At 47.3% G+C, this 13,197-nt stretch overlaps 2 protein-coding genes across 3 annotated transcripts; one reads left to right on the top strand and one right to left on the bottom strand.

Annotated features, from left to right (window-relative positions):
* Positions 1 to 65: 65 nt before the first annotated feature.
* NDUFA1 (NADH:ubiquinone oxidoreductase subunit A1) lies at positions 66 to 11,898 on the bottom strand. 2 transcript variants are annotated; one of them, XM_033439166.2, is made up of 3 exons: positions 11,698 to 11,898; positions 10,565 to 10,654; positions 66 to 193 (listed from the first exon to the last, which is right to left on the bottom strand). In XM_033439166.2, the coding sequence occupies exons 1-3, from the start codon at positions 11,797 to 11,799 to the stop codon at positions 107 to 109; spliced, it is 279 nt and encodes a 92-aa protein (XP_033295057.1). In that variant the 5' UTR covers positions 11,800 to 11,898; the 3' UTR covers positions 66 to 106. The 2 variants fall into 2 exon arrangements, with proteins under 2 accessions (XP_033295057.1, XP_033295058.1); XM_033439167.2 differs by lacking the exon at positions 66 to 193 and adding an exon at positions 8,045 to 8,200 and having other exon boundaries at positions 11,698 to 11,892.
* A 56-nt stretch (positions 11,899 to 11,954) lies between these two features.
* On the top strand, positions 11,955 to 13,197 carry RNF113A (ring finger protein 113A). The gene has a single exon (XM_004275823.2). The coding sequence runs from the start codon at positions 12,110 to 12,112 to the stop codon at positions 13,139 to 13,141; it is 1,032 nt and encodes a 343-aa protein (XP_004275871.1). The 5' UTR covers positions 11,955 to 12,109; the 3' UTR covers positions 13,142 to 13,197.

Raw genomic sequence — 13,197 nt, 5'->3', positions numbered from 1 at the left:
GCGCTCAAAACAAGGACAGGTACACTCTAAGTGCTGTTGCCTGGAGCAAAGAAAAGCACAACCTAAAAGTTTTAAGTTCTGTTTTATTCAGGGACCTTACTGAGGACTACAGCCCATGAGACAGCCTCTCAGAGAGCTCTGAGGAACCATTCCGAAGAGGTAAGGGAGGAGCCACGATACATAGGAGTTTTTGCTGAAAAAAAAAATGTTGTCAAACATCAAACGATTATTGCTAATCACAAAAAACATCTCAAGTTCATGACTTTAGTGCTTTTCTCTGTATGTGAAGATGCCAGAGTCTGGGCTCATTGAAATCATTCCTTAGATATGCACCTTAACTATCTATAGCCAGTATCCCATTTTTCTCCTTTCTGAATTCCCCTCAGGGTGCACCATGTTGGGCTGGGGGTGCAGCTGCAGTGGCCCCTGGCCTGATGGCGGGCAACATTGTTTGCTTACTAGAATGGCAGGCGACTTTCTTTGTCCACAGTGCCCAATAACCATTAGGTACCACAATCATGACGATGAAGAGACAAACCATAACGGGGAGAATCAAAAAGTACAGCAGGGGCTTCCCTGGTGGCGCAGTGGTTGAGAGTCCGCCTGCCAATGCAGGGGACACGGGTTCGTGCCCCGGTCCGGGAAGATCCCACGTGCCGCGGAGCGGCTGGGCCCGTGAGCCATGGCCGCTGAGCCTGCGCGTCCGGAGCCTGTGCTCCGCAACGGGAGAGGCCACAACAGTGAGAGGCCCGCGTACCGCAAAAAAAAAAAAAAAAAAGTACAACAGTCAGAAAGAGCCAGTCACTTCCCCAAAGCTAGGAGAACGTGCCTAGGATAACAGGGGCGGGTGTGTCTTGAGCTCTCACTGTTTAGGCTTGATGCCCAGCAGCCAAAGCAGGAGGAGGACTCGTGTGGACACTGCCCTTGGTGAGCCCACAGGCTCCTGATCTACGAAAATGACTGATGATAAGGACTGGCGTCAGTTCTGTTTGCTGATCTGACTCCCACAAGGTCCATCAGACCAACTGCCATGAACCTTCTAGTGCCATAACAGGCCCTGGTCCACACCCTGCCCTCCTCCTGGGTTCCCTGGGGGAAAGAGGGGAAACTGGAAACACTAGGCCCTACGTAGATGCATTCCAAAAGAGCAGAGCTCCAGCCTCCTGCATGCCAAGCTTTTGTGGGCAGGGGCAGCAAGACCTCTCCTAAGAAGCCCTGGGGCCATTGGTGCGAGGCCCAGGGTGAGGACCTGGCCTGGAAGGGCGGGCAGTGGGATTCTTAATTGCCCGGAGGAGAGAGACTTGCAGGCCAGCGATGAGAAACTCCTAGAAGACAAAGTGTTTGCGTGGGGGAGCCAGGAGAGATTTCCCAGACGATTAGAAAGGCTCCTCTTTGAAGCAGGAGCTGCAAGTGGGTGGGCCAGAACTTGACCTCCTACCCCCAGCCAGGCCGCTCACTGAAGCGACAAATTCTGGCCTCCAGGCTGTCCAGGTTGAGAGGGCTTTTGAACTCTCAGGCAGCACTGAGGACAGGTTCTTCCAAAGCATGCCCTCCTCCGGTGCCTCCTTCCCGGCACAGCTGAGTGTGGAGAAGTGGCACAGAGCCCGGAGCGGCGCAGGTGGGGCCCGAGGACGGGAGCAGGAAATAAGCCTTGGCAGCCGCTCTCCAACACACACGGCGCCTGGTCCAGCCTGGCCCCTGCAAGAAGGTGGAGGCTGCGTGCAAAGATGTGCCCCGCAGACCCAGACCCGCCACGAAGCCCTTCCAGACCCTCACGGCAGCCCGGTGAGTGCGCGGAGCATGCCCGGTCCGCTTCAGGGAGACCATCGACACACGGGGTCACACGGGGTCAGACGGGGTCAGACGTGTGAGCCCGCCTCCCGGGCTTCCTTCCTTCTGCCAGGGGAGGGAGAGGGCAGGGGCCTCACTTGCCCCCCCGCATATGGGAAGTGGGGCGAATTTGTACCCAGGATGCGGTGCTCACTAGAGCGAGGAGTTGCTTCCGTCGCTGTCAGCTCCTTCCTGAATTGAGGGCAGTTGGGGGGTGCTGGCAGGGGCGATTGACGTCAGCGCACGAGGAAGGAGGCCACACCTTGGGCCTTGGATTCTATTCTTTCCCACCTGTAGCCCTTCAGTCATGTCAGTTCCCTCCCAGTTCCTGCTCTCGCCTCCTCTTGTACCCTCATGCTCACCCCGTCACCCCCTTCCCTTATTTATCTTCTTACTCTCCCACCCCGCCTTTCCTCCTCCCTGCCTATGTCCAGCAGGGCTGTCAGTTCTCAGCGATGAAGCTCGGGCTAAATGCTGACGTTCTCCTGTCAGGTGAGCCCAGTCAGCCAGCACATATCTTCTAAGTACTGCAAAGTGGACAGGTGGCAGGCAAAGTGGACAGGTGAAGTGAAGCTGAGTGAGACAAGGTTCCCACCCTCAATGCACCTACAATGTAGTTGGGAAGATAAGGTGTGCTCACGTGAAAAGAGAACCAGTGAGTCAAATGTAGCAAGGTATCTCGGGTTGGGGCAGGTTCTAAGTGTGTGGCAGAGTGACCTCACTTCCAGTCTAAAAGGCCACCAGACTGTCCCGGGAAGGGAGAGGAGGTGGTAGGAGCCCAGGGCCTTTCCTAAACTGAGGCCCATTCTCCATCCATAAAGGCCACACAGCCTGAGTACTGTACTGTGCCAGTCAGTCCCAGGTTGGGTGGATCCCTGACAGTCATGATGTCATGAAGACCACTCAGAACGTTCCAGCTTGAGCATATGCAGGTCTGCCATAGGGCGAGTGCCTCACTGAACAGTGCCATGCTCAGAACACAAGTACTGTGGCAGAGCTGTTCCCGGATGGCTGGACTTTCGATGGTGATGCCTTGATGTTCTGTTCCACGGTCATAACCACACTGGGCTGCCCCCAACAGACACCGGATGAAAACTCCAGAGTTGCCCTAGAGACCTGACCCACCTTGCCCCAAAGACCAGGCTCTTAGAGATGAGAGACCAGAGTGGGCTTCTGGGGGCCTGTGCTGTTTTCTGGCCTCTAGAAACAAAGGGTATTAAACCTAGAAAGAAAAAAATCTGTCTGCTAAGTGAAAGAGACCCTCTCCAGCTGTGCAGTAGGTGGCACGCACGGGGACAGGCAGGTATACCAAAGAAACTCCTAAACACACGGGAAAGATTCTTGTTTTCTTGGGGGCAGCGATGCTCAGTGTTTCCATTGTCTTCCCTTTTTTCCTATTGCCTTTGGTATTACAGTCCTTTAGGGTCATAACTGAAATTGCATACTTGTTTGTCAATTTTATTACCTGACTACGCTCTAGCCCATATATCATAATTGGTTTCTCCATGTTTTCTGGAACTTAGGAAGACGCCTGCCAAGAAACAGAACAACAGATGAAACAAAATGTGTTCAAACTAGTAAAGCACCAGTTACATGGGTTTACACAAGTAAGATCTGCTAGGCCATTTTCTCAGTGATGCCCTGAAAAGAACACTTAGGTCTTTAGTCGTCAATCAAGATTTGTGGAAATCCCAAAAGCAGTGACTTGGCTCCGCACTGCTAAAGAGACTTTGCGGGTGGGAGAGGTATATTATGCCCAACAGCATCAGACACAGAGGGTACACAAATAGGCCAAAGAAACCTTTAACAATTAAAGATTATGCAAACATAGCATTGGATTTATTCCTTACAGAAATTTCCTCATCTTTTATCAACAGTGCCCCATATGTGAAGGTCATAAGAACATTCTGAACCCCTCAGGGTCTAGCTCAGGCTCTACTCCAGCTTCATGTGGGAAGCAAAGGAAGAGCACATCCCAAAAGAATATTCCCGAGTATGCAAACCTCAGAGATGAAATATTGGGTCAGGGGTGTGTGGATGAGGTGGGGTGGAGGAAGGCAGCATTACACAAGCACACGGGGACCCAAACCAAGAAGCTGAGCGCCAGTGTCTTTAGATACGTAAAATCTGCATCGACATACTTGGGAAAGAAAAACCTCGATAACCGTTCTGTGTGTCTCATGTGTCACAAAAGTGTAGTAGAATCATTTGAGTTCTCAGGTCACAAAAGTATCAGGGTGATATGAAATCTTGAAAACCAAGTGGTGTTTAACTCTCTACCCTCCTCCCATCCAAAGGCTCCCTGTTGAGGACGGCCAGCTTCAGTCCCATCCGGTCACCACCTTCTCCTAGAACAGAGCAGGCCGCGTCTGCCGAGAGGGGTAACCGGGCACTCGGTCCTCACGGTGGCAAGAAACTGCATTTTCCTCTCTGCTCTCAGAACACACCTTTAGAGCAATGCGTGTCCTTATAGAGGTTAGTGTGGTCTGTTGTCTTTTTTGCGGTGTTCTGCGAATCCCTAGGTGTGATCACTCATTCTAAGAGAGGACCCAAGACTGCTGCCGCCACCTACACTTAGTTCCGCAGAGGGCCTGAGGATCCTCCTACCACGTTCAGGTAAGTGCCTTTGGGCGACCTGGGAGTGGACTGGACAGCTGTTCCAGGGGTGCTTGCAGCGCCAGCAGTGATCCCCTCCACAGGCACAGGGCTGCCCAGTTACAAACTACTCCACATACATGATGTCCTGACTATCTCAGATACCCAGGGACGTGTGCAGAGCGCGTATTATTTTCCCTTGGAAGATAGGAGGAGACCTGAGCCTCAGAGCAGTGAAGTGACTTGCGTGAGGTCACACAGCTAAAGGCGGCGAGCCTCCTGATGTGCTGATTCCCCCAAAGTTCCGAGTCTCCACAGCCCTTCAGAAAAGAAACGGTTTGTTGTCTTCTCGACTTGAAGCACGTCACTCGCAGTGAGTTGGGATACATCCATGGGAAAACAAATGCCTCCAGGGATGGGATAAAGTTCAGGTTTACAAATGAGCCGAGAGAGAATCTGGGATCTGAACTCTAATGAACAAAGAACGAGGAACGAGAGGAAAAGGGGAATTACTCCCATAGACTCCTGACCTGAATAAGTAGGAATTTAAAAAAAAAAACAAAAACAAAACAGCAACATTTCGGGACTTCCCTGGCGGTCCAGTGGTTAAGACTCCGAGCTTCCACTGCACGGGGCACGGGTTTGATCCCTGGTCGGGGAACTAAGATCCCGCAAGCCGTGCCAAAAAAAAATAACACTTCCTGGCGTGTTGCTTGATGGAGACCCTGCTGCTTTCAGAATTTCTCGATCTCAGCAGTGTTGATGTCGTGGGCTCCCTAAAACTGTCCTGGGAGGGGCTGGCCCCTGCACTGTAGGCTCTACCCACTAGATGTCAGTAGCACCTCACCCGACTCCCCACGTGACGGTGAAAACGTCTCCAAACTTGGCAAAAGTGAAGCACGTCTTTAAGTCCGTGCTCTGCAGAGCAGCCCGGCAGATGGATGCACGTCCCCACCTCACTCTCCTGCTTGCCGCCCCCAGAGGCTTCCAGCTGCCCTGGACAAAGTCTGACACCCAAGGGAGACGGGCCAGGCCCTTGGTGTTCTGGGCCCTGCCAGCCTCTCTGCTCCCTCTTCCCTCTCCTTCCTGCCTCACTCTTTGCTCTAGTTCTGCACAATACTTGCGGCTCTTTCCCACACAGCCACGCTAGTTTGTGTCCTCACACTCGCGCTGCTTTCTCGCCTCAGTTGCTTATCTCGTAAATGCTCCCCGACCTTCAAGACTTCGCTTGGTGTGGGCATCACCTGGAACTTACCTGAAGCCCTCTCCCTTCCCTCCATCTGAAGGTTGGGTCAGATCCCAGCTGTGTGCTCCCACAGCACCTTCTGCAGACCCCTGTCATAGCACTCACCACCCCATCCTGTAACTGCCTTGCAGTCCTCCGGACTGAGCTCCAGAAGGGCGAGGCTGTCTTATTCAAATCTGGGGCACAGTACCTGGCATGTGGCATTCACTCAGCAGTGTTTATTGAAGTGAGCCACAAAGAACAGTTAAAAGTACACTAGGTTGGGAGTCTAGACACCAAGATTCTAGTACCTGGTCTGCTACTAGCTAGCCAGGTGATGGCTTCCCATGGCTGAACCTTTGTTTCCTCATCTGAGGAATCAGAATTTGGACTAGATGTCTAAGGGTCCTTATAAGTTGGAATTGCTGATTCTAGAGTGTTGTCTTTTTTTTTCATAAATATTTCACTTAAAAGTGTTTCCCAAAGGGCAGGGCCATCCTCTTCCAACTCCCTTCTGAATGTGTATGGCTTCCTCTAAACTTTTTCAAATTCTTTCCTACTATTTCATTTCACCCTAGAAATAATGATGGCAGCCTGACAGATATAATTTCAAACAAGAACCATTCTTCCAAACAAGGGACATAAAGGTAGACTGTGTATCAAATGTTACCATCACAGAAGACAGAAGAACACGTGTTTGTATTTCTACATGCATAGAGACCCTTTGGGGTAGTGTGACAGTGGGGCAGGTGCTGGGCAGGGGACTGGAACAAGTCTTTTCACTGAATACCTTATATTGTTGGATTTTTGAGCTATGTGAATACAGTATCTGTTTTAAAAGTTAAAGAATAAAGCCATATGTATAAAATTAGCTACAAGGATATATTGTACAGGACAGGGAATATAGCCAATATCTTATAATAACTATAAATGGAGTGTAACCTTTAAAAATTGTGACTTTGTTGTGTACCTGAAACTTATATAATACTGTACATCAACTATACTTTAATAAACATAAATAAAAAATAAAACCAAATGAATGGCATCGTTTACCAAGCATCCTTTCAACTGGCCTTAAAAGCAGGTGACCAATGGACCCGAGGTCAGTAGCCAGACCACATCTGTCATAGCTGCTGTAAGAAAACCCTTCTGGCTAACTGCACTTTCAAAAAATCAAGCGAAATGCAGGCTACAACGCACCACTATAGTCTTCTAGCTTCAAAGTGTGCATTTTAATCTGGTTTACTCCCTGGCAGTGGAGTATAAAAATAAGGCTAAATTTCATAGCAAGTGCCACAAAAAAGGGAGTGAAGAATTCGGACGCTAATGCTAAACCTGACCAACTGATTTTCTGTCACTTTGTAGCCCCTCGCTATACAGCCCTGACATTCATCTAAGGATGAATCCTCTAGTGGATGAGCCCTGCCTAGAGGTACAGTGGACAGAGAACAGACCTAAAAATCAATAGATTTAGTGACAAATCTAGTAATGTTGTCAGTAAGTCTCCTGTATTCCTATCTGTACTACCTGCCCTCTCTCTTCCTTTCCAGAGATAGTTCTTATAACAGTCAGCAAAATGAGCCCTGTGTAGCACGAAATAAAGACTAGAGGTTGTATTAAATTTGTAACCATGACCACAGCTTTCCTTAAACAGTTTCATCATCACAGGGTGGCACAATATACAGTATTCCTCTAAGTGGGACTGCCACCTCCTTCCTCTGTAAGCCCTGTCCTGTAAGATGAGGTCAATGGAAACTATACAGTGCAGGTGTGTTTAAGGTCACCAGCAGATCAAATGTTAAACTAAATAAAAGATGGGGATGACAAATAACTTAGTTTTCTCACCCAGAGGTCCTGTGGTCACCTGAGGTGTTGATCTGTACACATGGAGTATCACCATCTTCACAGTAGTTACACCCTTTCAGATCTTCATATTATCTGAACATGCAATTCTTTACTTCAAATGGTCGGTACACTCATTTTAATAAACATAATCACTGTTGTTTCTGCTCTACACAGCAATCCAAAATAAAAATCAACACTTAAGTGAATACTATGTGCTGGATACAGAGTGCATGAAAGTTGAAGGTGCGGTCTGGAATTTTAAGCACATAGGATTCACCCAGAAAAGGAACTAGAAAGAAAACAAAGTACTACTTTTTCTGTATTCTCCTAGCAATCTCTGAAGAAACAATGGTTTTCAGTAATATTACAATAGCAGGAACTACCATTTGTGACACATTAGGCACCAGGCACAGTGATCGGCACTTGGTGTACATTATGTCTCTAATTTTACAAGCCTCAGTTGCCTTTAGTTTTTTTAAAGTGATAAAGCTACATTGGGTAGACTGCTTGATCTTGTGTAGTACCATTCAAAAAAGTAAAGAAAACCTCTGATTTTACTTTTTTGTTTTATTTTTATTACACACTACAAAATACACTGCATGCTACACAATATACTGCATAACCTTCTAGCAGGGGTAGACAAGCATAACTGAGTTATTTTTCATCAATCAGGAAAATGCTTCCTTAATCAATGTTCTCCAAACCCTGAAAAACAGTTTAAAAAGGATGATGTGAGAATTCTGTTCCTGTCAAAGATGTACATGTACTATAACCTACAATGATTCCTATAACCTATACTGACTCCTAATTTTCATTTTCGGACAGTAGCAAACATACCACTTTATATGAAAAGACAACCCCCCCTTCCACTTGCAATCAAGACTAAAGTAAAGCAACTATTTACCTCCTGGATCCTTCTACAAAGCACCCTCAGCGTCAGAGGACAGTAAGGTAAATCCATTTTATAAAATAACAGCCAACATCAGGAAAGATATTATTAGCCCCATTCTACTTTTTTACAGGTGAAAAAAATGGAGGCTCAGAGAGATTTAAAGTCCGTTGTTTAAGTCAGTAAGGAAGCAGTAGAGCCAGAATTCAAGCTCAGGGACCCCCAACTCCAGAACTCTTGCCCTGTAAGCATGACACTATTCAGAAGACCACTCTATCTTACTCAGTTCACAACCAAATACTTCAGAAACAACAAAGTAAAAGAGTAATCAGTGATGACATTTCTTCCAGGTGTTAAAATAACACATTCCACGTATTCCGTTTCAATTGAAGGAAGAATCACCTTGAGAGAAATTAAAATTGCATAGTCCTAGGAGCCACCTTATAAAAATCCTAATTCATTTGGTCCAGTCAGGGTCCTAGGAATCTGTATTTTATCTCACATGCCAGGTGATCCTGATGGCATACTTTTTTTTTTCTTTTTTTTTGGCTGTGCGGCTTGCAGGATCTGAGTTCCCTAACCAGGGATCGAACCCGTGCCCCGTGTCCCTGCCCCTTGCAGTGGAAGCTCAGAGTCCTAACCACTGGACAGCCAAGGAATTCCTCCCCCACTCCCCCTTTTTTTGGTTATTCTTGAACCATACTTTGAGAAATACCACTCTAGATGAGTAGATATCTATCATCATGTTCATCAGATTAGATTCTCAAATAGCACTATACTGAGAGGCAGATCACATAGGTTGAGTCCTTATACTATAATTTAATCACTCTGACCTTCTGTTTTCTCATCTATAAAATGGAATTAATATTTACCTAGATTTGCTGTGAAGGGTGAATCAGCAAGGAGAAAGTATAAAATAGTAAAATTTTTACAAGAATAATGAGGATGAACTCCTACAATATATAAGAACATACTATTAAGTTGAACCATATGAAAATGCTACTGCTTGGCCATTTTTTGTTTGTTTGTTTGTTTGCGGTACGCGGGCCTCTCACCGCTGTGGCCCCTCCCATTGCAGAGCACAGGCTCTGGACGCGCAGGCCCAGCGGCCACGGCTCACGGGCCCAGCTGCTCCGCGGCACGTGGGATTCTCCTGGACCGGGGCACGAACCCGCGACCCCTGCATCGGCAGGCGGACTCCCAACCACTGCACCACCAGGGAAGCCCTGCTTGGCCATTTTTGACCCACAAAAACAGCAGTTTCATATGATTCAATCAAATAAAACATTATAGTAATTCTTTAATGTACTGGTGCAGGAACTGGCAAACCAATGGAGTATAGAAGAGTACATTCATGAAACAGACCCATGTGTATATGGAAATTTAGTTTACTAGAGTGGTATTTCAAATAAAAAATGGACTTTTCCATATGTAGATAACTGTGACAACTGGCTGTTTCTTGGAGAAAACTAAAGTTAAATCCTTGCTTCACATTATACCCCAAAATGACCTGTAGACAGGTCAGAGCACTAAATGTAAAAAAGACTTTAATGGTATTTGGAGAAACTGTAGAAATATATTTTTAGAATCTTGGGTACAAAAGTCATTTGTAAACAAGATATAAAACCCAAAATCCAGAACGATAAAAATATGATAAACTGAACATCAAGATTAAAAACTATCTGATCAGCTCGGTGCTTTGTGACCACCTAGAGGGGTGGGATAGGGAGGGTGGGAGGGAGGGAGATGCAAGAGGGAAGAGACATGGGAACATATGTATAACTGATTCACTTTGTTATAAAGCAGAAACTAACACACCATTGTAAAGCAATTATACTCCAATAAAGACATTAAAAAAAAAACCTATCTGATGAAAGCCACCATAAAGTAAAAAAGACAGCAGACTGAGAAAAATATTTGCCACATATAAAAGAGACAAAAGATTGATATCTGTAATATATATATAAGAAGCCCTATAAATCAAAAAGAAAAAGACAACAGAACAAGAAAGGGTATAGGCAGATGATCCACATAATAAGAAATGCAAAGGATCATTAAATATGTAAAAGACAGTGCTATTTTAGTTTGCATTTTCCCAGTCTGCTGTAAGACCTTTGGCAAAACATTAACCAGAATGCACCTCAACCCTGACAGATGGGCTAGCGTCAGAGCCATCTTACCTTTGACACATAGTAACGATTAACTCCAGAGATGCGCCTATCTCTTTCCATCAAATTCCACTGATATGAATAATGGGCAACCCTTTTTTCCTACAATTAAAAGAAATTGTTATTGTAGTTTACAAAGATGAGTGACCCAATAGAGGGATATTTATAAGTGACATTCCAGAAAAATGGAATCACTGATATAAAAACCAAATTAACAATATAAGACCAGAATCCTAAATAAAATCGGACCACTAAACTTTAGAGCTAAGATGGTAACCATGAGTTCTTACACTTTCTATTTTAACCAGCATCATTTTTTTTCTTTCCTCCTTTCTTTTTTTTTTTTTAAAGTCATGACTACTTGTTCCCTTTGGGGACCCTAGTGAGAAGAAACGACAGTGGTAGATCACAAGTGAAAGACAATCACAAAACCAGAAAGTAAGTACATTTATACTCTGAGATAATGTGAAGGACTAATTAGAGAGGAAAATCACAAATCCTAATGTGAAAAACAGGAGCGTGACCTAAGTTCCTAAAGGCTTGCAAGAGAAAGTGGGAGGATAAAAAAATGTCAAGGTAAAAAAAACCTAATTAAGGGGAATTTCCTGGAGGTCCAGTGGTTCGGACTGGGCACTTTCACTGCTCGAGCGGGGTTCAACCCCTGGTCGGGGAACTGAGATCCCGAAAGCCGCGCGGCGCAGCCAAAAACAAAACAAAGGCTAGAAAAAAGTGAAAAACATGAAGATACCAAGATATGGATGCGAGAAATTAAAACCAAAATCCAGCAAGAAAGGAGACCAGAGGTCAGAGGGAGTGGGGCCAAGACTAATCGACGCCTCTCTCCTCTGCCTAGCAGTTTGGACCTACCTCTTTCAATCTCCTGTCTTTCCAGCCCCCAAAACTCTACTCCGCCCTCCTGCCCACGCTTCACCTAGCAGCCAGCTGTTTCTTGCTAAAGTAGAATACGGTTCCCGTCGGCTTCGTTCCACAAGCCTCTGCTTTTAGGCAATAAAAAGAAAAAGGGCCGATCTCGGTATTCCCCATCTCGGAGAGAGGCTCCGGGTCCTAATGGGTTCCCGATCCCACCGCCCATTTCGTAACGCCAGCCGGTGGAGTCAGCCGCCGGGCCGGAGAAGCCGCCTTACCTTGCCCCCGTTAGTGAACCTGTGGATGCGTGCAGTGGCCATTCCCGGGATGAATAAGCACACGGCCATGACGGCGATCCCGGGGAGAATCTCGAACCACATCGCGACACCGTTACCAAGGCCAAACACTTCCTTCCAAGCTCCTTAAAGGTGACCCGGCTTCAATCCCTTTCCCGTAACTTCCGCGGCAGCGAACGAGAGGGGCGGAGTCATGTACGCGGAGGAAGCTACGGAGCGCGGCAGGGCCCATGCGTGGCGCGGGCCTGCGCTCTCGCACACTCTTGCTCCCACAGTCATCGTTCCGCAGCGGATTTTGCACCGACTCGCGGTCAAGTGCAAGACGTGCAGTGACGTGAAGCAGCTCCGCGCCACCCAGCAGGCCACAGCCGTTTCGGAGCTCGAAACTCTTAAAATGGCAGAGCAACTTTCTCCAGGAAAGACGACAGACCAGGTGTGCACCTTTTTTTTCAAAAAGCCTGTGCGAAAAGGGGCTGCAGGCCGCAGAAAGCGCCCGGTCTGCAAACGAGAGTCCGGAGACAGCAGCAGCAGTGACGAAGGCAACACTGTGATCCGCCCGGAAAAGAAGCGGGCGACCCACAATCCGATGATACAGAAAACCCGTGGCAGTGGTAAACAGAATGCGGCTTACGGCGACCTGAGTAGCGGAGAGGGGGAGGGGGAGAACGAGCCCGAGAGCCTCGGCGTGGTGTATAAGTCCACTCGCTCGGCGAAACCCGTGGGGCCAGAAGATATGGGGGCGACTGCTGTCTACGAACTAGACACAGAGAAGGAACGTGACGCGCAAGCCATCTTTGAGCGCAGCCAGAAGATCCAGGAGGAGCTGAAGGGCAAGGAAGATGACAAGATCTATCGGGGAATCAATAATTATCAGAAATACATGAAGCCTAAGGATACGTCTATGGGCAATGCTTCCTCCGGGATGGTGAGGAAGGGCCCCATCCGAGCTCCCGAGCATCTGCGTGCCACCGTGCGCTGGGATTACCAGCCCGACATTTGTAAGGACTACAAGGAGACTGGCTTTTGCGGCTTCGGAGACAGCTGCAAATTCCTTCATGACCGTTCAGATTACAAGCATGGGTGGCAGATCGAACGTGAGCTTGATGAGGGTCGCTATGGTGTCTATGAGGATGAAAACTATGAAGTGGGAAGTGATGAGGAGGAAATACCATTCAAGTGTTTCATCTGTCGCCAGACCTTCCAAAACCCAGTTGTCACCAAGTGCAGGCATTATTTCTGCGAGAGCTGTGCCCTGCAGCATTTCCGCACCACCCCGCGCTGCTATGTCTGTGACCAGCAGACCAATGGCGTCTTCAATCCAGCGAAAGAATTGATTGCTAAACTGGAGAAGCACAGAGCTCCAGAAGAGGATGGTGCTTCCGATTTCCCAGAAGACCCCGATGAGGGTCCAATTCCCATTACTTAATTTTCCCATTATTCTCAAATCTCAAAATAAATGTTTTTTTGTTTTGGAAATCTTAA

Source organism: Orcinus orca, chromosome X, assembly GCF_937001465.1.
Source record: "Orcinus orca chromosome X, mOrcOrc1.1, whole genome shotgun sequence".
Lineage (NCBI taxonomy): Eukaryota > Metazoa > Chordata > Mammalia > Artiodactyla > Delphinidae > Orcinus > Orcinus orca.
This window is presented reverse-complemented; position numbering and strand designations above follow the sequence as displayed.